This window comes from Scatophagus argus, chromosome 12 (genome assembly GCF_020382885.2).
Source record: "Scatophagus argus isolate fScaArg1 chromosome 12, fScaArg1.pri, whole genome shotgun sequence".
Taxonomy (NCBI): Eukaryota; Metazoa; Chordata; class Actinopteri; family Scatophagidae; genus Scatophagus; species Scatophagus argus.
The window spans coordinates 746,480-769,317 of NC_058504.1; the positions used below are offsets into that span (position 1 = coordinate 746,480).

At 43.3% G+C, this 22,838-nt stretch overlaps 1 protein-coding gene across 1 annotated transcript in view; it reads right to left on the bottom strand.

Moving 5' to 3' along the window:
- Positions 1-898: 898 nt before the first annotated feature.
- Positions 899-22,838, bottom strand: part of cplx2 (complexin 2) — a 29,769-nt gene continuing 7,829 nt past the window's right edge. The window contains exons 2-4 of the mRNA XM_046406846.1: positions 9,977-10,132; positions 3,393-3,568; positions 899-3,087 (exon numbers count right to left, since the gene is read on the bottom strand). Of these exons, the coding sequence (XP_046262802.1) occupies positions 2,890-3,087; positions 3,393-3,568; positions 9,977-10,007 (405 nt within the window). The 5' untranslated portion in view covers positions 10,008-10,132 and the 3' untranslated portion in view covers positions 899-2,889. The remainder of the gene's footprint in view (positions 3,088-3,392; positions 3,569-9,976; positions 10,133-22,838) is intronic.

The following is a 22,838-nucleotide window of genomic DNA, read 5'->3' on the forward strand; positions in this document are numbered from 1 at the left end:
TCTCACCAAACTGTGACCATCTCACAATGTTAACCACAAGGCATCGAAGGTGCGATACGCCTGTTGCTGGTACTCTCCAGCTGTCTTGATTATCATTTTGGAAGCCATTAGCAATCGACCTTCAGGTATGAGCACGTCTTGGCTTGGAAATACTGATGCATCAGATACAGCTGACAGCGTACATCATCAGTATTGTGACTCAGCAGATCCACTGCACATATGAACAGTGAACGCCGTCCCCCTCCAAACAACTCATATTGAGAATTGTTGTTTTATGTCAAACTTCAACAACTACATTTGGGACATAGCTTGGAGTTGTTGTTTGCAAGGCTCACAAGACATTTGTGTTTCAGCTGAAGAACATAGAACAGAAAGTTCTGTGTGATCATGGTCTTAAGCTTCACTGAACCTCAGACAACAAAGAAGGTCAAACGCTCAACAATGCCATCGCACAGCAGCCCATCTTCCTGGATCCAAGGCACAGATTCTGTTGCCTGGAGACTTCTACAGAAACAGGATTTTTTTTTTGTTTTGTTTTTTGACATTTGGTCTATTCTCTTCTCTAACAAACATTTGCATGCTCAACATTTGTAAGGAATGTGTTAAGTACTATTTTTTCAGACATGGCACAACCAGGGAGCTTACCTAGCTGCTGCCTGTGCACAAAGTAGTTCAAAGACACGTTTACATAGTATAAACCAGGACTATATGAACCAGCAACATGGTGTCACATCACAGACATGTAGAAAGACACACATAAAAACACGCACACTTACAGTACATATGTAGTACACTGAGACAGAACAATGGCTTCTTTTTTCTACACATTTGTGTATACATTAGTATACATCTTTAAAGACAGAGGAATGGTGAGGATTTACAAACTGTTTTTTTTCCCCCAATTTTACAGAAAACAAACATGAGACATATAACTTTTTAATGAAATATTCTCTTTTTATCATTTTCAGTAATTATTGCAATCTAAACATTATGGCTTTATCTAGTGAAAAGTCCTATCTGAGCTAGAAAATGAAAATAAAGGAAAGTCTTTTATAGTGCTTATGACAACTTCATTGTTAGTCTTAGCAATCCGTTATGTTATTTTAAGTTACAAACTCCTGGATCAATGTATGAATAATTGTCGCACAACTAACCACTGAAAAGCCACCAGATCATTTAGGAATAACCAACATGCTTTGTTTTACTGATAAATGTCCATATATTAAGATAGCTTCACTAAAGAGAGATCGTTTCCATTTACAGTACATCTACTTAAATGCTATACGACGAATCACTATGACATTTTGTTGGATAAAGAGATGCAGGGTGCAGAATATACTCAGCTCTAAGTGAACTCTTCAGGCAGTGAGATGTGACAACTCACAAACCAGTTTTCTCAGGCTCAGTCTACAATTAAACTGTTTACTTTTATTTAGCCATGGAATACTTTTGGGAAACAGGAGGAAATAGGAGAGTTTTGTTTTAGCAGTGGTCTTTGGGATGCATGCACACACTGAACAGGCTGCCCCGTCAGAAAAACCACATTCGGCATGCACGTCTTCTTTACAGTGGCGACAAAAGAAATAGTAAGGTCTCGCCAGTATTTCTTTGGTCTCAATGATGATGAGCTTCAAGATAAACTTATACATTAAAAGATGAGGGAAACTTTAGCCCAGCTGGAATGTGAAGAGTGTAAAATCACAATTTCAGTTGCATTTAAATAAAATGGCTGAACATGCACAAAAAGTATTAATTTAAAACAAAAACAAAACAGATATTTTCGGAATTTGCATTCAGATATGACAAGGAGAAACAAAATATGAGTAGTTTAAATTAAGAGCCATGATGTAGAACCCAACTTAAACCAATCACAGATGGTAATGACAGAAAATGATGACGTACAGTACCGGCTAACCCCACTGTCCCAGTGGTCAATGCCTTGATTGTCAATGGGGACCACGCAACCTAAACTTGTGATGGTTTTATGACTAATTTTTGGGATTGTTGTTTGCTTGCATGGATGGAACCTTGAGCTAAATAAAATCTATTCCAAAATCCTTCTGATTGAAAATGTATATACTATTTTGACATGTTCAAGATCTTAAGATTTGCTTTTCTAGCACGATGGCAGTCAAACTAGCTGACAGAAAGTCACGTTCTCCAAACATAACCTTGGATTATGTTTTGTGTTGTTTATTTTGTGTCATTTTGTGAACTGTCAGGCTTTCAAAATTTCCAGAAGTTTGAACTATGCACCTTTATACCAAAGACATTATTCCAAAAGTGGCCGATGTTGTATCCTACAAACAACTATACAACTGTTTTAGACTGAAAATGAAACCCTCATTTACAATTCCTCACAAAAGCAAGAGAACAGACTGTCCACTGCCCTTCTTTAAGCAAATACTGCTCTACATTGGTCATCATTCCCTGCAAACAGGTGATGGCCAACCAATCAATCTTTATATGTGTAAAAATCACAAAAGGAAAAGGACAAGAACACAGTAATTGTAAGACTTGTGCTAAGTGGCAGTTGGAAGGTTGTATAGCAACTGTGGCAAATAGAAAGGGGAAGAATGATGCAATCGTCAAAGAGTAGAAAAGAACAAAGTAAAATATTTCTAGAAAGGCAGTGTATAGCCTCTAACAGTTTGGCAAGAACCCCCCTCCCGAACCTGTTTTGCTCCCACTAACTTCTCCGAAGTCTCCACTTAAACCTTGCCTGCCTACAAATACCCAAACCAATTACCCCAGTCTCCCAAACCCTGCAACACTTCACATAACCCTGTCCACCCTAGGTCCCCAACACAATAATCCCCGCCTCCCTTTGCCCCACAGCCCAGCCCAGGCCAGACTGGACCCTAAATTTAGGGTTCGTTTGATTTGTTTTTACTTCTTGAACATGTCCTGTAGAGGCCCAGGCAGAAACTTGAGGACAGTGTCAAGGATGCTTTCCTCGTCCTCTTCATCATCGTCTCCACAGCCCCGAGGAATTGCCTTCTTTGGACGTGTCAGCGATCCCTCACAAGCCTGTTCCAACGCCGCTTTCTCCTCTGCCTCTTTCTCCTCCTTCTTCTTCAGCCCATACTAAACAGGGAAATGACAGGAGGTGAGACATTGGAAGAAAACTATTGAGGGACCAAAAAATAAACACCTAGAAAGTGCTTTGAAGTGTAGTCACCAACTTATTCTGGGCCTAGCAGGGATCTGGATCCTGCCAATATGAAACCCTACATAAAAAGATGAGGTTGGTCCTGTCATAGCTTTTTACCGCTGTATACCTAAAACCCTGAGTCTTTTCAAATGCAGCGGAAAATGTCACACTCCAAAGCCTCATAAGGTCATTAGTCAGCCAGTTAATGCATTACTCAAACCACACAAGAGTTTCCTACCTTGTCCCTGATGGTCTGCCGTACTTTTTCCCTCTCTGCCTCCATGCGGGCGTGTTTGGCCTTCCTCTCCTCCTCTTGCTGCCTCAGCGCCTCCTGCCGCTCCTCCTCCTTCTTGGCTGCATCCGGGTCCTTCTCCTCCTCGCCACCCAGCATCTTACCCATGTCTTTGGTGGCCCCTGGACAGAAACAAGATGCAGATATTGATGGTGAGCACAGACCGACTCTGCTGTGGGAAATGCCATCTATCTGTACATAGTTCTTAAAAACAGTCCCAGTGGTTTTAATTACTGCAGAGGACGAAGAACGCATGCCTCAGTTTTCTGACCTAAAGGTGATCATCAACCACAAGCTAAAATGAAGTCCACGGAGTCCTCCTGTCTATACACAACTTCACATGCACTGCGTAAACAGAAACACATGATAATATAACACATGCACAGAGACAGTCATGTCCGTCGCTCATATTCGGCTGGGAAAACACTGCGTTAGCAATTCTGAGGATTATCTGAATATCAGTGAGGTGCCTTGGAAAACAAAACAAAGAGCCAGCTGGAAAATCTGCAAAGAGCCCCCAAGACGGGCGAGGACACATTCTTGCACCTGGTGTTGGCCATCTGTCAGCATTACCTGTGTCTCCTCATCCAGGAATTCACCCTCACTCTGAAATAAACCTCAAGTATTAATCAGGCAGTACTGGTACGTACAGTAGTAGTTACGCAGAGGTTAATATTCTGAACCACAAGTTTGGATTTGGGAGAGAAATCTGCTAAATCGCTTTTGACTTAATCTGAAGATCGCACTGTTGACTTTTTCATTACTTTCTGACATTTTGTGGATTACTAATTTGATCAAGTCTAGCTCATGGTCTTGTATCATAAACTATCGGATGTTTGTAAAAAGAAGTATATAAAAAAAAATGTCACATCAGAAAAAAACATTGTCATATTCTTTAGCACACTTGTATATCCTCTAACAGATGTAAAATAAAACTGAAAAGCCCTTACTTTCTTAATTATTCTCTCAGATAACACATTTGCTGTTGCTATTATTCTGTTGTGACTGTAGGTGTCTCTGTAACACCAGGAAAACCCAACTCAAGTTCTGCTGGTCATGGGAGGGACAGAATAAAAAGGGCGCTTGATTTCAGAACACGTGGACAAACATTTGTGTTCCTTACTGCTCTGAAATGTGTAAAACAACTTAGCTTGAGGTTGACTCACTACTTACATGTTAGCTAGGCACTCAGATTTATGGGTGATATCAGAACTAACACACTGGGTTTGGACGCCAAAGGGGTTGGGGTTAGGTGTGGGTGTATTTGGTCTGTAATGTATAGGTGGGGGGGGGGCGGTGTCAAAGAACATCCACATGACTGCCAGAACCCAAAGGTTCCCATGCAGAACACTGCACTATAAACAGATGATTAATGTTATTCACTTCACCCGTCAGTGGTGTTCATGTTGTGGCTGATTGGTGTAGGTTTGTGCTGAATGTATCTCAGGCTAGCACTTATTTTTTTCACTGTCCAGTTCGTACCTTTAGCATCTGGATGAGACCAGGCTTTAAGGACGTAGTTTACAAAGCGAGAAAGTGCTGTCAAGGGTCGGAGGTCAGGGCTGAAAGGTTACGTGTTATGTGAAAACCAAATATCTCTTCCTCACACTAACCTTGTCGTTGTTGTGCCTAAACCTAACCATGTTAAGGCTTTGCCAAGGGGAACCTTACCCGTCCAAATGAGACAGACATGGGCATTAGGAGGAGTTAAACACCTTGGACAGTTTCATCTGCACTTTCTATGCCTCGGATCACCTCTTTCTCTGTGACAGAAGCTGCTTTTTCTAGACATGAAAGCGACTCCCCCCGGCCTATCGATATTGCTGCTGTTACCTCCGTCTGATCGATAGTAAATACAGGACCACCTTAGCGTGTATGAATTATGGATTCTCCAGCGGAGAGAAAACTTCATCTGGGTATTGATCTGCCTCTCAGGCGCTGGTGAGAGGAGAGCCTGGCTGGCAGCCTGGTTTGCCATCCAACACCTTTCTTTAGCCAGAGCTACAATAAGTGCTAAATATGGTTCACCACTGAGGAGATTATCTTTGGAAAGGTAAACTACTGTATGAACAATGGAAAGCTGTGTATTTACAGCACTAAATATATCTTGGAAAATAGAGTTATGATTATGTCATCATTTGTGCTTCACTGGGTCACTGAATGTGACTGACTGGAAACAAGCTTGAATCTATAATTGACTATTGCGTACAATGCTAAAGACGGACTTATCAGAGGAGATTATTTTATCTGCATCACACATAAACAGGATGCTGATGGAGGTGGAAAACGTTGGTCTAAGGTGAAATAACTCAGCAGCTATGGGGGAAATCGCAATAAAATGTGGCACAGATATTCATGGTCCTCTGTGGTTGATTCTCTGACCAAGAGGTTTAAGTTCTACTTGTCAGTGTGGGCTTTCTTCAGGTGTCTCAGGCCTTTCTCACCATCTTCATTTCAGGTTGTTTGTGTCATAAATTGGGAGTAAATAAAGGTCAGAAATAAAAAAATATATATATATAAAAAAAAGATTAATTAGTCGACAGGGTTGTCTTTGTGTTTCTCTGCTGACTTCAGTGTGGACATTTTGGTCTCAGAATGTTAGAGGAATGTTTCTGAAGCCAGGAAGGTCATTAAACATTAATGATTCAATCACTGCTACTGATTACCTACCCACCAACCCCTCACTGATATATTATACTCATTCAGTGTTATGGGGCCATAAAAAGTCCTGCCTCTTTAAGGAGCCAAAAGAGAACATTGAGGGACCAGAGGAAATGACTCAAAGCCACATTTCTCGGCGGTAGGGCCAGTGTGGTCTCCTCTCATGATTGTGAACCCCGAGGTGGTGGGTCCCGGCGCTTTGCAGCAGACCCATGCAGGGGTTCTAATTGCCCTGCAGTGCTGTGTGGTGGCTGCAAACCTGACGATGACAAATTAGCACTCAGCTGGGGGGGGTGGGTGGACAATGAAATGTTCTCGAGGACTCGCTGGGGAGTCGGTTTAAGGTCAGACTGTCCGCTGTGTGTACTTCATCGTGTTAAAACAGTCAAACACACACCGTATGTACTGGAGCTGCTGTATGTGCGCCTGGGAAGAATTGAAGGTCAGAAGATAATAAATTGTTTCAGAGGTAAAACAAAGAATGAATCAAACACAGCTCCCTTCATTCATTTGAAGGAGGCCAGCGTCAGCACAGTGAGGTAACAAAGGACGAGGCCTTCAGAAAACGGACGTCATCCAGAACGCTTCAGCTCGGCTCTACTCGACTCAGTTTGGTAGCAGGTTCTTTTCTCAGTGTGCCACCGGCCACCCCAGCAGCCAAAGTGCTAGCAAAATAAAAAATCCAAACGTTGTGTGTCTGCAGTCAGCATTAGCAAACGCCTAATGAATGAGACCTGAGCACCATGAGGGGATCTTGGTAAACCAGATGCAAACAGTAAAGGAAATAAAAAAAACATTTCGTCTCCACTCCCCAAAGAGTGTTTTCCTTTGATCCTTTACACGTCCTTCCCTCCCTCCTGCTGCTCCACTGTCCTTCTCATATGTCCTCTACTCTTTCTTTTCCCTCCCCTCTGTTTTTGCCTCCCTTCTCCTCCACCTCCTCCACCAGTCCATTAGAGACCAGCTCACAGATTCCCACTGCAGAAAAAGGTGGCCAATTTGAGGCCAAGTGGTCAAACAGCCTCAGTCCTCTTATTGTGCATTCAGTCGCTCATCATTACTTCAGTCTTTCGGTGGTCCACTTCTTTGTGGCCCACAGTCAGACAGTGTGAGACAACAGAGAGCCTGCGTGGATGAGATCGGATGAATTTAGTAGAAGCTGATTAATGAAAGGAGTGTGGGTCTGTCTCCTGTGTGTCATTCTGCTGTCTGCTGAGCCAGGATGGAGGTGATGGAGAAAGATTCAAAGAGAGATAAAGAATAAATAAGAGCGCAAGACAAACAGAAGGAAAAGTGCCGAGTCCTACCCCTGAAAAACAGCCCCATACCACACCCAAATTCAGTAATAAAAAAGCGTCTCCCAGTACTTTTGTCAGCGTGTTACAATGTGTTTTAGCTTGTTTGAGGTAGAGTTTTGGTTGGAAGGAAACTCCAGAGAGATCGTGAAAAAGTCATTTGTCAAAGACTTTAAATCGGGCTGGAGTGACTTTTGCAGCAAGAGTTGAAACGTTTCCATTGTTACTTTGATTTCTATACTTTAAAGTACACAGGAAAGTATGGAAAAGTAGCTAGGAAGAGCAAGTGTAAAGTAAAAGTAAAAAGGAGAGAGACATTAAGGAGGGAGCCTGAGTTGAAAAATGACACAAATAACGAAGATAGTGAGGAGGAGAACAGGAGACAGGAAGCCAGAGAGACAAAACATGGATCACTGACTGCCCCCTCCAGCCTGTCAGATGGATGGCAGTGCTGCTGGTTCGTTTGTTAGGGGATGGAGGGCTTTGAAAAATGGAGCTCATTTAAATAATGGATTACCTCCATCGCCAGCGCCTGGACTGGTGGAAAATTCTGCCACATCGATCAGACGTTTTGGGAGGCTGACCAAGCCTCGGTTTCTGAGCACCATAAACTGCGTGTGCTTTTGGTCAACTAATCAACCTGCTTCCTGCTTTTACCATCTGCACAGGAAATGAGACAGAGAGCTCGGCCTGCCTTCACCAACTCAGGCTCAGAGATTATCTTAACATTATCTTTAATATGAGCTTCTTTATGAGAAAAAATCTTCACGTTTGGTGAAAGCAAGAGGGGCAGGAAGTACGGACTCGGAGCAAAATAAAAACCTGTAGTGAATTTCAAGTGACCAACATCTTTCACCTTGTGTTTGCTCAGTTATAAGCCACACGGTCGTGCTGGAAAGGACTTAATAAATTGTCTCTGGAAAGTTCCTGGACATTAGTTTGAAACACATGAGTTTTATTTGAGACCAAAAAGTTGGACTTACAGATAGTGACATTTTTGAAGTTTTAATATTTGTAAAATGACTTATTGCAGTAACATTTGTGGATCCACCTCGCTGTCCTGGACTAATTCATCTCACACAACATGGAAACTAATGAATCTGATATCTAATTAAACAGCCAATAAATACAATCTGTGGCCCACAGCTGAAATCTATACCTCAAGCTGGACCAACGAAATGTTCGAGAGGTGCCCAACCTTCTAATGACATTAGTGAGGCCACGGCTGACTATGTGTGTGTGTGCGTGTGTGTGTGTGTGGTTGTCCAGCTGCGTCCCAATGAAATAAATGCCAGCCTATTCCAGGAGAAGTGGTCAGGGCACCAGACAGCACCTCTCCAGGAGGTAAATTACAACCTGGGGTGAATGGACAGAAAGCAGGGGGGATGGAGGGATGGATGGAAAGTAATGCTGATGTTCTGTTCTTTCCCTACCTTCACCCCTCTAGTGGAAAGAGGAGAGTGTAGGTTGCTGTGTTGAAGTGAAGGGAGGCTGTGGAACAAAGGGATGCCGGGTGTTAGAAGAAGAAAAATGCTAACAATCTAATCTGCACTGCTCACAATAGGAAAGACAAAAGGATGGCTGGAAGGAGAGCGACAGAGGAACGAGTTAAATCGCAGAAAGCCTGTGCTGTGGGACAGAATAGATGAGTGAACTGCAAAAGAAAGAGGCATCAAGCCTTCACCAATGAAGGAGGTGTGGATGGATGGATGGATGAGGACAGAGATGGATGAAGGGATGGATCTGGGTCGAGTTTGGGCCATTTTGGTGCATTAAGTCTCGATTTTCAAACTTATTAAGACAATTTCTCTCTTTCTGCCTCTGACTGTGCCAGTTGTTGGTATCCTTGTGCGGTAAAGTGAGGAAATAAATGAGAAAGGGCTCATGTGGAGAAAGAGGGGTAGGAATCCAGGAGCGATGAAGATGAGGGAGTGGTGGGAGGAATGAGGGAGGAAGAAAGAGAGAGCAGGCAGGCTAAGCTGTGAAGGAATAAATCTCATTTCACTGTGGTTGGTGGTCACTGAGCTGATGAAACTAGATGGGAGGGGGGGTTGATTTACAGAGATGTTGACCTCTGGCCCCTGGGGGCCCCTCACTTACAAGAACATTCACACGGTCCTTTTTATGTTACTGAGTGAGTCCAGCCTCAGCCAACATGTAAGTCAGCTGGTGTGGAAACAAAAACCAGGGGCAACATGCTTACTTTTACTGTGAGTTTAAATACGAGCACTTTATTATTACAGTCGCGCACTTAAAATAATATGTGATCATAGTGTGACTGTTTGTCTTATGCAGACTGGTATCAGTCTTGTTTTTATGTGTTGTGTATAGACATGTTGTGGCCATTTTAATAATTAGTTCTACATTATTTCTGCATCAAACTCCTTATAGTGAAAGAAGTTCAGCAGCTGATAGTGACAAAGTGACCATCATGAGACACGTTTCCAGCGACGGATTTTGATCCACATTTTGCCCAGCTTAGTGCCTTCAATGGGAAATGAGCTGCCTCTTCTTCTGCTGAAGTACTGACAGGTTAAGCTGCATGTGGACAAGGGCCGGCAGTTGGGTACTTACCACCTAAAGCTTGTTTCATTACAAAATCCATAGTTCCTGCTGATTCGTAGAGTCGTTCTTCTCAAAATCAAAGAGTGCTGAGCATGTAGCCACCAAGCCTGGGCTCTCCGGGTGTGTTGATCCTTCTCACCTTCACCTTCAGTGACTCTTCTGGACCTGAGAGAGAAGACATGAGAAACAATTAAACAAACTACCCTTTAAGTACAAAAAAGTTTAAATTTCACTTTTTATATGTCAGTAGCAACACCAGATACATTGCTGGATTGCAGTAAGCCAAGTGTGAGAGACAGCAGATGACGCTGATGTTAAAACAACACATAAAGTGATCTTCTTCATGCTCTCCAGCCCCGTGACATGAAACCCATCGTGGGAAGCTTGTGAATCAATACTGAGGCCATTTGCTCGAGTCACTTTTCTGTTTGTAACTCAATACCAATGGATCAGTCATGTTCTGCTGCTGACTGGTCATAAATATTTCATGCTATATAAAATGATGTGGCTGTTTAAATCCACCCAACTCACATACAACACACATCCAACATGCCAGCAAAATCAGCTCCGTATCCACACACACTGTTGTATGTCGATAAAAACACCCACTCGCCACATCAACAGCCCTTTACAAACACCGTATGTCGTTTTTCTTATTAATGTTAATAAAGCTGTGACAGTCCATCATTCTGAAGCGGCTTCTTGAGTTCCACTGGACCTTTTACAAGAAAAGATAGAGCGTAATTTGCTAAATGTCTGTAGAGCGCTTAGTTTTATGACTGACATCGTTTTGGAGTTGCCAGGTCTATCAGACATCCCCCACGCAGATCCCAACAGCTGAGACCGATACCCAGTAAGGCTGACATTCAAAACTTGCTAGTTGTAATGTCAGCTCCTTTGTTAGCCAAGTTAGGCTCAGTTTTAACAAATTAGCACCAGCTAACATCTTCATGCTAATGTCTGACAACAGAACGCTCACTTTAACGTTTGCCTGAACCTGACGGCCATTTGCCCCTTAGTGAATAATGTAATTAGTGTAACGCTGTGTTAACATGGTTAACACTAACGAGCCACACAAGAACTGCAGTACAGATTAAATGGGAAAAACAAATATAAAGAATGGGGTGGCAAAAGCTTATTTCCTTTGAATATGAAGTTGGTGTTGTTTTGAATCCAGCTGGCCACTGGGGGAAGTGGAGCTGCCTTCGTGGCTCAGTGACGGTTCAGCCTGGTTGTTCAGTGGCTCATGTTGAATGCGATGCCCTGTTGTCCCTCAGTCCGTATGATAAACTGCTCTTCTGCACCAGCGTCAGCCAAGATGAAATCCTCCACATTTACTGCACCTGGTGAACCAGAACACCATTTCCATTTTGAAGCAGATTCCTCCTGCTCTCCTTGACGAGCGCTCGGTGTCATTTTGCTACGCCAATATTTGCCGGAGCTGAATGCTCCCCGGATGAGATGAGATGAGATGAGATGGGACGGCAGATTGAGCTGCACAGCTTATTCCGGGAAGAAACGGGGGAGACGAGGCCGGGCAGGACCACAATCCATTTGTAACCGTGACCGAGTGCTTCAGGGGGTGAAGAGCCTCGTTTCCACACGCACAGACAGACGACTTCATTAACAGAAATGCAAATGTGAGCTGGTACACAATATGAGAAACACAACAGCGACACACTCATGCTGAGTGCCAGCAGATATTAGTCTTTGTCCTCTGAGTTCATGTCCCGCTCAGAGAATGTTCATTATCAGCCAGTAGTTGATAATATAAATTAGTTATTGGATCAATTAATATATTGTGCATCCCTACACAAAATGCAAAAATTCAACGGGTGATCACTCCGGTCCTGCCGAACAAGCGTCAACATTTTTTTGCTGTCATCAGCCAATCAGATTTCTGGGTTGGTTTGTTTCTAAACCAATTTGTCTTGATGAACAACATTGTTTGTGTTTGTGTTTGTGTTTGTGTTTGTGTTTGTGTCCAGCTCAGTCTTCATTTCCGTCCCTCTGCAATGACGCTGGTCTTTTCCTCAACGTAACCACATACTGTTTGTGCCTAAACATAACCAAGACTAAATCAACGTTTTGCCAAATAAACTAAGTAAGATAAGCAAAACAGTCAGGGCCTGTTTAAAACCTGACAGATTCACAACACATTTTCTGTTCAGCCGGAACGAGAGGTCGTATGCAGTCCGAATAACATTAATGTCAGCGTCATTGTCAATAATAAAACTGAAAGCCAAAAGAAGAAAGAAAAGAACAGAGAAATTTCATTCTTATCATCATGTTACATTTCACGTCCGTTTTTCCCGGAGCTCGAGACAAGATTTTATATTATATTTTACATTACTGACTCTGCTTGCTTCGTTTACATCTCTGAATAGAAGGGAGTGTGTGTGTTTGGTCTGGCAGCAGAACATTTCTCTTATCGTTCCAGAAACAGACTCAAGGACACACTAATGGAATAAAGCAAAGATGCAGCTGTCAGACAAAGACATCTGGAAGACAAGGACACACACACACACACACAACACATATTGAAGGCAGTTCCTAACCTTGACATAACAGTCATAATACCCTATATGGACAAAAGTACTGGGACTTCAGTGACATCTGGATGTTCATTCTACAGCTGAAGCACACAACCCAGAATATAAGACTTTCAGGTTTAGTTTGAGTCTTTAATGTGATCAGACAGAAGTTTAAATATTGTTCTCCTGCTCCTCAAACAAGTTTTACTTCATTAACTTCATTCTAATTCATGCAGTAGAGCATTTGTGAGGTCACACACTGATGTTGGACCAAAAGGCCTGGCTCACAATCTCCGTTCCAGTTCATCCCAAAGGTGTTGGATGGGGTTGAGGTCAGGGCTCTGTGTGGGCCAGTCAAGTTCTTCCACACCAAACTCATCCAACCATGTCTTTATGGAGCTTTGCTTTGTGCACTGGGGCACAGTCATGCTGGAATAGAAAAGGGCCTTCAACAAACTGTTGCCACAAAGTTGGAAGCATAGCATTGTCCAAAATGTCTTGGTGAGCTGAAGCATTAAGATTTCCCTTCACTGGAGGTCAGGGGCCGGGCCCAAACCCTGAGGAACAGCCCTATAGAGAGGCGTGTCTGGATACTTTGTATTAAAAAAAGGCAAAGGCCTTGTTGGTGTAAATGTCAGCTGTCCCCATACTTTTGCCCACATTGTGTATTGTTATTGTTAAAAAGGTTTCTAAGAAATGAGTGTGACACATGTAAACTGGTCCCTGCTGGCAATCACCCTGCTCTTCTGAAACCTCAAGAAATCTCTCATCTGAGACAGCAGGACCTCTTCGTCACGGAGGAGCGTCGCTCTACCTGCCTCCCTTTGCATCCCCATCTGAAACCAGAGGCCCAAGCGGCGGCTTGTTACGTAAGAGCTTATCAGTGGGCGGCTGGCGTTGGACTGGAAGCTGAAGCAGCTCTCCAGCATACTGAACTTCTCCCTTCTGGTGACGGGGGGGGGGGGGGGGGGGGGGGGGGGGGGGCTTTAAAACCCTATATAACCCTTTTCATACAGGGCCAAATATACCATACATTCACCCAAGCCCCCTCACCCATCTCCCATCCCCCCATCCTCCACCACCCTTTCTTCTCCTCCATCTCTGTTTTTAATTTTATAATCCAGGCGCTGGCAGCGATGTGTGACGTGGGATAATGTTATCAGGGCCGGGCAGGATGAAGCACTGATCCTATCCAGTTAATTGGAAGTTGTTTCCGAGTTTCATGGCTGGCGAAGGGGATGGGAGCCGCCCGGGGGAGGAGACACGAGTCTGTCAACCAAACATGTTTGTGACAGGTGAAGGAAATGTGCTGGTGACGGGAGCTTTAAGTGTGTGTGATTCCAGTTCTAAGATAACAGATTAAGATGACGAAAAAAACAACACACTGCAGTCAAAAACAAAGAAAATGTGATCAGTGAGCTCCACTTTGTTCGTCCTTACAGCTCACAAATATACAGCTTCATTTCTAACAGCGGCTCAGCTGAAGGACATAGTGGGGATTATTTTCAGCAGCGGATTCATCCACATTTGTTGCTCTCATGAGTATTTGTAGTTTTTGGACTACAATGGGGCTCTCTCACATGTGTGGCTTTGGTGCAAACACAGTACAGGTTAGTAAGTCAGTCCAGGCCCCTTTAACCAGTTTAAAGGACAGATATTAAAAAGCAAAAGTCATTTGTAATGGTCTCTCTCTCTCTCTCTCTCACACACACACACACACACACACACACACACACACAGTACCCAGCTAGCCTTTCACTCTGTGTTTGATGAGCTGAGCCTTGGGGACACTCGACTCGACCTGAACAGGAAAATCAATGGCGAGATGTAGATGAATGAGCCAAGATGGATTCCTGACAGGAGCTGCTTTCACTCCAGGTTAGCACGAATCTGTCAGCGGTCTGTCAACAGCTCTGGACAATTACAGTATCCTGTTATTAGAAAGTATGTCAATGTTTAATGCCTCTTGTTTTGTTAGTAAGGCCATACTGTGACATTCATAGGCATCAGTTTCTCTTGTTTCTATCTGACAGCTACAACATGTTGTACTCCAAAGCTGTTCAGTTTGCTGCTCTTTTTACTGAAGTGAATCTTTAAACTTGAAGCTGTCGGCGGGGCACCTCCCCTCACGGCTGACTGAGTGAAGCTCGACTGTGTTCACAGTGCGGTACCTCCTCGTTAAGAGCTCAATAAAAGACAGAAACAATCATAATCAGAGAATAACTCCCATGTAAACAACAAGCTACCAGACTAGTACTGAACCGAACTGAGTGCAACAGATACACCATGGCTGTATGAACAGTGATGCATTCACTTACTTAAGTACACACTGAAGTGCATTTGAAAGATGTATCTACATACATTATATAGACAAAAGTAATGAGACGGACCTCTTTATTATTGAATTCAGATGTGGTATGGAACTGTTTTTCAGGGGCTGGAACGGAGATTGTGAGCCAGGCCTTTTGGTCCAACATCAGTGTGTGACCTCACAAATGCTCTACTGCATGAATGGGCACAAATTCCCACAGAAACACTCCAACATGTTGTGGAAAGCCTTCACAGAAGAGTGGAAGCTGTTAGAGCTGCAAAGCTGTCTGTGTGTTTACAATGAGACGTCATTAAAGTCCCTGTTGGTGTAAAGGTCAAGTGTACCAATACTTTTGTTTATATAGTGTATATTGTTATCTCTGTGAATCTGAGCTGACTGACTGATGATTTGAACCAGCACCGTGGTTTGTTGCCTCCAGCTAAAGTTGTGAGCGGTTTAGTGGAGGAACTATTTTCTTTCTGTGTCCTTCCACGCAGAAGGGAACGTGTACCTACTTGTCTACAAGAAGGCAGCTGACTCAGCTAACTCAGCTAGGTAAGCTAATTCAGCTGCGGAGAACACCATTAATATTTACATTGCACTCTATCATGAGTATACTGGAACCCCAGGTTACCAAAACTGTCCAATAAACAGGCTATGTCTGAGTCATGTGACATTTGTTTTGTTGCCTAGTAACTGAACACTGGAAAGCAGATTGAGTCAAAGACAAAAGTCCAACAAGTTTGACTTGGTCTCTGTGAGGAACATGCACTCGCAGAAACTCGCAAATGAAAAAGTCAAAAAAGACATTTTGGAGATGTTGGTAAATGAATTAATAATGAGCTGCTAATGCTGAAGCATTGCTCTCAGACCCGCCAGGCGACATAATTTATTCATGTGACTTCGTGGTGATGAATTATTCCCTCAGCACAGACTGGAAGGCAGAGCAGGGGTACATGTCTCCATTTAATTTTTCTGTCCTGTTAAAGAAGCTTCTGAGAAATATTTCACTGAGGAGCTAATTTTAACTTGGATTTTAATAATCTGATTTATTATAGCACTCACTTCCAGCAGGTTGGACAATATGATCTGGTCTGGTACGCCTTTCTTCAACCGTCATTTATGTCGTTCTGAGAGTCAGAGCAACATAAATGACAGTCAGTAGGTAATGTAGGTGTGAGGATGTGTTGATGTAGTAGTTAGACTGTTCCGAAACTACGAACTTCTTAAACGTTAGATACGGTGACACCAACATGACAGGACATGACATCTGAACTCACCGCCGTCACCTCTGCAGTTGTTAGCCAGCACTAAACGGAGCCACATCGTTAATAACTCCTGAGTTTTTAATGTTTGCCTTCAGTGGATGGTGGATGGCATAAATCCACCTGGTGTGAAGAACAGTTTCACATCATCAAACTCCTGACTGTCGATTTGAATGTGTGGAGTAAACGACGGCTGCTGAGCGTCTCTACTCAGAAGACAAAGGAGGGAAAAGGAGTGAATGGAACTGTTTATTCGCACTCGCTCGTATGTTCTTCTCTCCATCTGTTTCTCTTCCTCCGCTCTGTTTCACGCTGCCAACTTCATTTTCCTCTCCTGTTGTTTGTCGCACTCTCTTTGTAGAGGCTCAACCTCGTTCTCTTTTCACGTCTGTAGAAAAATTATCAACGTGATTTGTGCTGGAATGAGTTGAGTTTTTAGAAAATGCTTTCAACGCACAAACTGCAGTTGATCCGATGGCAGGTGGAGGGAGGGCTTGTTGTGTAAAGAGAGAAAGTGAGAAGGGTTTCCTGTGTGTTGGATATCATGTAATTAACGGAGCAATTAGCCGCTACAGTACAGCCACCTGTTCAGAGGACAAATAAAAGAAGTGATCTGTTAGCTATTAAACACACCGTTCAGAGTCAGTCTGAAGAGGCTGTAGACAGAGCTGAGCCTTCACCTGGATTTATCAGGTGTGATTTCACCTCATCCAGCTTCACACTCACTCTGGTTACCTTAGTACTAACTGTATGATGAGAACCGCATCACAGTGATATGTCGTTTTCAATACTAAACCAGGTTGCTTAAGGCTGGAGGAAACTCTCAAACTCATGGATCACATCTACTGCAAAACCTCTTAGGGAGCACAGCTGGGCATGCAGCTCCCACAATGGAGACGGCTTACACTGTGTAGGCAACAGTGGCATACGTAACTGTGAACTTTCTTTAATCTAGACAACACTCCAACATTTCCGCCAACAAGAATCAGCTTCCTCATTTGGTGTATTTAAACACAAAGAGCCTTGATGATGGAGCCTGCTTTGCTTTGTTACTGAGTCCGAAAGAACGTTTGGAGTCAGTCCCTCCAAAATGAGGTGAGCTGCCATTTTGCCAAAGTGCAACAATTACACACACCCAAATGCAACAGCTTTTTCACTGGCTCTTTTGGAAAATCTAAAAAATGGCCAACTGAAGTTAAGGAGGGACATTCAGGTGAAGGACCCTAAAACTAATAGCAACACTTTATTCCAAAATGAATAACACCATGTTCTTGAACAGATAAGTGAACGTCCTTCTTCATGATCAAGAGTGTGATTTGCATGAAATATGTAGAAGCAGGAGAGATGAACAAATAAACAAACAGACGCTCAGCAAACAAAAAAACAGGCAGAGAAAAGGCGACCGCGATGAAGTGCAATCAAAGAGCCGGTGACATTTTCAGAGTGAATTCATTCAGCCTGAAGACAAAAGAATCAAAAAGACAAAAGATCCTCCGACGCTGCCGACACGATCACCTCTGACAGACACACAGAGATGGTGACATTTCATTATCTGCATATGATCTAGAATGTCATCCATCCATCCGTCCGTCCATGCAGTTTTCATCCAGGCACTCAGCACAGTGTGCTGTAATTTCTTGCATAATGTTTGGCATTTAATGCATGTAATTATGTACTCCCCAGTGGTGCGGGAAGTTTTCACATCCTTTACTTCAGTAAAAGTGCTCATACCACACTGTAAAAATACCAAGTTCTGCATTGAAAATGTTACTTCAGTAAAAGTATGTGAGTATAATCAGGAAAAAGTACTTAAAGTATTGAAGGTAAAAGTGCACCGTGCAGTTAAGTGTCCCCTGAGACTGTTGTACTGGATCGGATCTCTGATCAGCTGATCAGCTGATTGTGACTCATGCATTCATGTAACAGCAGGATTTTGCTGTCGGAGTTGATGGAACTGGAGCTCATTTTGATTGCGGCTGATGATTCTTTTCATTCTGGATTCATTCATTTTTTTCTCCGCCGACTGTTTGGTTTGTAAATCTTGTAAAAATTGTGTGAGATGTGGTCATGATTAGCCCGAGCCCAGAGTATCACCGTCCCTGACGTCAAACACTGTGCAGAGCTAACACCAGGTTATTTCAGCCCTAACGTAAGCTGCAAACGTTAGCTAAAATGTCTAGCTAGCTTAGAATCAACAGTCGTAACACAGGGATGACCTTCAGGACCAGCATGTGCTTTAGTCTTTTAGTGCTCACTGATATTCATGATCCATTTTCACGGTTCTTAATTTAAAACACCTGGAGTTTTCTCACAGCAACAACTCTGTTAGCTTGCTAGCTCACGGGCAGAATCAACAAGTGATATTTCAGCCTACAAAACCTGGAAATCCGGAGCTTGTTTGTGTTTTCTTCCATGTAAAACCACAGACCCATTATTTAACTGACAAATAACTAAAATACATAACTTAGGATCTGATGAAATAAATTATTTGTTCTATGACAATGAATCCAGAAATAACAGAATCTTTTGTCACTGACAATCACAGTGCTAATCCATGGAAATGATGCCAGTGATGCCACACAACCATACTTCATTGACTCTGGCTGCTTTTCTGGCCTTACAAGTAGCTGCAAACATCCCCCATCCTCCCCTCAGGCGGTGGAAGATGGAGGGGGAGGAAGAAGGCTATATATCACCAACGAGGCATTTGTCCATTTGTCTTGCAGTTGGGTGGCTAAAGAGAAGAGAAAGAGGAAAAAGAAGGAAAGGATGGGAGGGGTTGCAAGGGTGGATATAAAGAGAGAGGAAGGGTGATGAAGAGAAATGAGGACAGAGGAGGGGAGTGGAAAGGGGGGAAGGTAAGATATAGAGGGAGAGAGGAGGAAAATGACTGAGTAGGAACAAATGAAGGACAAAAAGAAAAGGACATCAAAGGTTGTAATGAAAGCCAAAGAAGGAGGTGGAGGAGGAAAAGAAGTTGTGAACAAAAGAGTGGCAGATGTGAGGAAAAGAAAGGAAGGTGAGGGGAAATGGAAGGAGACAATGACAGAAAAGAAATGAGAGAAAGTGACAGAGTGTGAGGGAGGAAGAGGAAGGCAGAGAAGGACTGAGGAGGCTGTAGACGGAGGACACAAAGGAGATGATGACGCTGAAGACGAGTCAAAGAGGAAAAAACAAGGCGAGAGAAAAATGGATGGATGGGAAGTTGCTGAATAAACGAGGTGAAATGAGACGTCAACCAAGCTCTGCAATCCTTGTGTTAATGCTGCAATGCCAGAAAAACCTGATTTAGGCTGAAATCATGTAAACTAAATTCAAGTCTAAGATGAAACAGACAGTTAACAGTAACCTTCCAAATTTCATTGATTTTCAGAAAGGGCAAATGGCTCCAGTTTATTTTTCCTGACCTTGCTGAATCACGAGTAAAGTTTAAAAGAGTCAAAGGTGCAGATATTAAAACTGAAGGAGAGTTTTGTAGTATGTCTACTCTATCTGTGTCTACACAGCCGAATTACAAAAAAAGTCATGAAAATGTGTCTTCTTAAAATTTGTGGGAATTGACCTTTTAATTAATTGATCGCAGTTGATTATGCCGCCATTCAGCACTCATGTACACTGTACAGAAACCATTCAGTGAGAGAGCTGACAGATCAGACCACGTGATGAACTACTTCACTTCCCGCTCTTGTGATTTGCCTCAAGGCGTTTTGGCAGTTTGACGGGACGGCAGGTGCTAATTCAAGCTGTAGCCACAAGTCAGCTGCAAACAGCTGTAACGAAGCACCTTCACTTCGCTGGTCAGCATGCAGACCCCCCCAAGCCAAGCATCTGGTCCCAGAGACTCAAGACCTGCAGGCAGCTGAGTGTCAGCTGGGGCGATGGAAAACTGATCGATGTGTTATGGCTGAAATATCAGTAAATATGCTAAAGCTGATCAATATCACATGTTAACACTGAATGTGCTGGGCTGCACGGAGTGTGAAGCTCTGAAGCCTCTTTTAGTTCATAGTTTTGGTTTTATATCACATGTGCTGTGCATAAAGGCAGCTGTTTGCTGACAGGTTACCCATTAAAACTTTCTGAGGTGGTAATACAGGCTATCTACAAAAAGTGACAACATTTTCCCATGATTCCTTCCTGTCTCTGGTTCTCTACGCAGAGAGTCTCGTGTCTCGTGTTCTTGGCCTGTAATGTGTGGGTCTTGTGTGTGCAGATCAGTTGGAATCCACACACACTACGATGATTGTGTTTTCAGTTTCAGGAACTCTTGGTTCAAATGTTATAAACAATTGCCATGAGCAAGTACTCTTCTCTCAATGGTCAGACATGTTCAGCGCTCAGATTTGCCTCCAAACGCATTACTGCTGAGCCTTTGCTTCCAGTTTTACCCAGTGGTGACTCAAGGTGGTGGACCCATTGAGGTTTTATTTTAGTGAAACTTTCCTCGAGCCAAGAACTGCGTTTGTAGCGTTATTCTGATAAAGTCATAGAGAAACCCTCAAACCCCAAAATGACCCTTAAACTGCCTTTGACTACATTGTCAGACATTCACATGTGGCTGTGAGAGATTCTTCAGGTTTAGATAACGCAGTCAGCAAGAGGACAAGCCAAGCAAAAGAGGAATGAATCAAGAACCAGCAGACATAAAGTCACCAACAACCTGTTGTACCAATTACAGATTTTCCTTTGATATTTTTTAACAATTATTAATAATCAGTCCTAACCCTACACTGCATTATGTTGTAGTGTTTTGGATGAACGTCTCCGGCGCCTTGAAGACAGTCAAGACGACACACTGAATTAGTAATGTGTGAGCTGTGCAGCTCAGCGCTTGTTCTCAGAGAGGACAGAGGTCCTCAGAGAGACAAACACTTCATAATGCATGGAGAGCTGAGTGGTTTGTCTTCAGTTGGACCGTGTGCTCCTCTGCATGGGACAGATCTGGGTTCACGCGACCTCAGAGTCACAGCACATGTCGGCTTTCTGCAGAGGTCACGACGCCCTCAGTCGACACAAGTGGGACTGAGGAGCACCTGTCATGTGCTCAATAATAATACTGAGAGGCCTCTTGGAGAAGCTGGTGGCTCAAATGAAACGCTTTTGCTTCAAACTGTGACCTTCCAGTACAGTTTTTGACTCCTCTTCATTTTTTGGGACTCCAATAACTTTTCATCTTTGCAGCAGCCAAGTGAGAGGAGGTTCAGACTTGAACTCTGGCCTCAATGTGAGCATCTCAGTCTCCCTGACTAATGCTAAGGGCAGCAGCCATGGCAACAAATGAGCAAACAGTCATGTTAGACACATTAAACAAGTTGCATTTGTTATCCGCCACCATGACAGCAAGTGGCCTTTTAACCTGAAATAACAAGCGGACGGCTGTTTGAGCCAGCAAGAGGAATAACAGACAACCTGGATGTGTGTTGCCAACTTTCTTGACAAGGAGGATGGATCATAAGCACCATGTCCAAGACATCTAACGTGACATCAGTGTAGACCAGGAGGCCAGGATCCCAGCTTTCAGATAACTGATGGGTCCAGTTCAGTAGCCCGTTTCTGGGCCCTTTTGAGTTTGAGCCCACAAAACAGAATTCCAGAAGAGCTGAAACATGGATTTTCCAGTTTGTCTGTGCAAATTTGTTTTTTTCTGTTTACTCCAAATGGAATATGGGAACTGTTCAGCCTGCTTCCCATAACCTTGTGAGGAAAAACGATCAGACGATCAGAAACGGGGAGTAGTCACATTCACTGGTATGGAAATCAGTGGACGCTGTTTGTCTCTTCCTTCAACCGCTTTTTTTTCCTGTCGATAATCACTCAACGAGCCTCCCCTTCGCTCCATCGGGGTCAAGAGAGCTGTGGTAAGTGGCCAGCAGCATGCTGAGAGGGTGGGCGGCGATGCTGTGTGGGCGGGAGGTTTGCTACGCCTGCCAACTGTTCCAGCACTGTGATGAATGCTGCTGGGAGATGGAGAGCTGCACTGCAAAGGAAAAAACCAGGAAAACAAAACAACTCCAACAAATCTGGAGAGTCTGGTTTTACCTCTCATTTTCACTGCCATCTTATTTCTCTTCGATTTGTAGCCATGCTAGCAGCATGCATAGAAGTCTGTGCACCACTTTGGTCCAGACTGAGATGCGATGTCTGAACAAAAGTACTGGGACACCTGACCATTTCGTCAACAGGGACTTTAATGCCACTGCATTTTATATTCATTAAATATCTATATATTCACTTTACAACGATATGACGGGGGAAAGGAGGAAAGTAAACTGGGGTTTATTTCTGTTAATTAGCTAACTGATTAATTGCAGGAGTAGCGAATCAGATTTCTTATTTTAAAGTGTGGTTAAAACACAGAGCTCAGACTTTGAATTTTTCCTCTTTATTTCTCTGATTGCAGGGTTTAATGGGGGCTGAAGACACAAGTTTTATCTGAATACTGAAAAACTAACTTTAAAGTTGTCAGTATTGTGTTGGAATAATAAAGTGTGTGTTTGAGAGGCAGGGGCTCTCTGCGGGTGCGGCGGGTACGTAATCAAGTTAGGCTCGATATAGCTCTCGCTTGTGGACAAAGTAGATGTGACAGCAGGAATAATGAACGATTAGCAGTAAACACAGCTCTGGAGCTCCACAGAGATCTGCAGAGGTTAAAAATACTGAGATGCCTCACACAGAACAACTTCATTTGAGAGAGGACATCAGCCAGTCGTGACACGTGACAGCTAGTCATTGTACACTGCGGGAGAGGATCTGATTCAGTT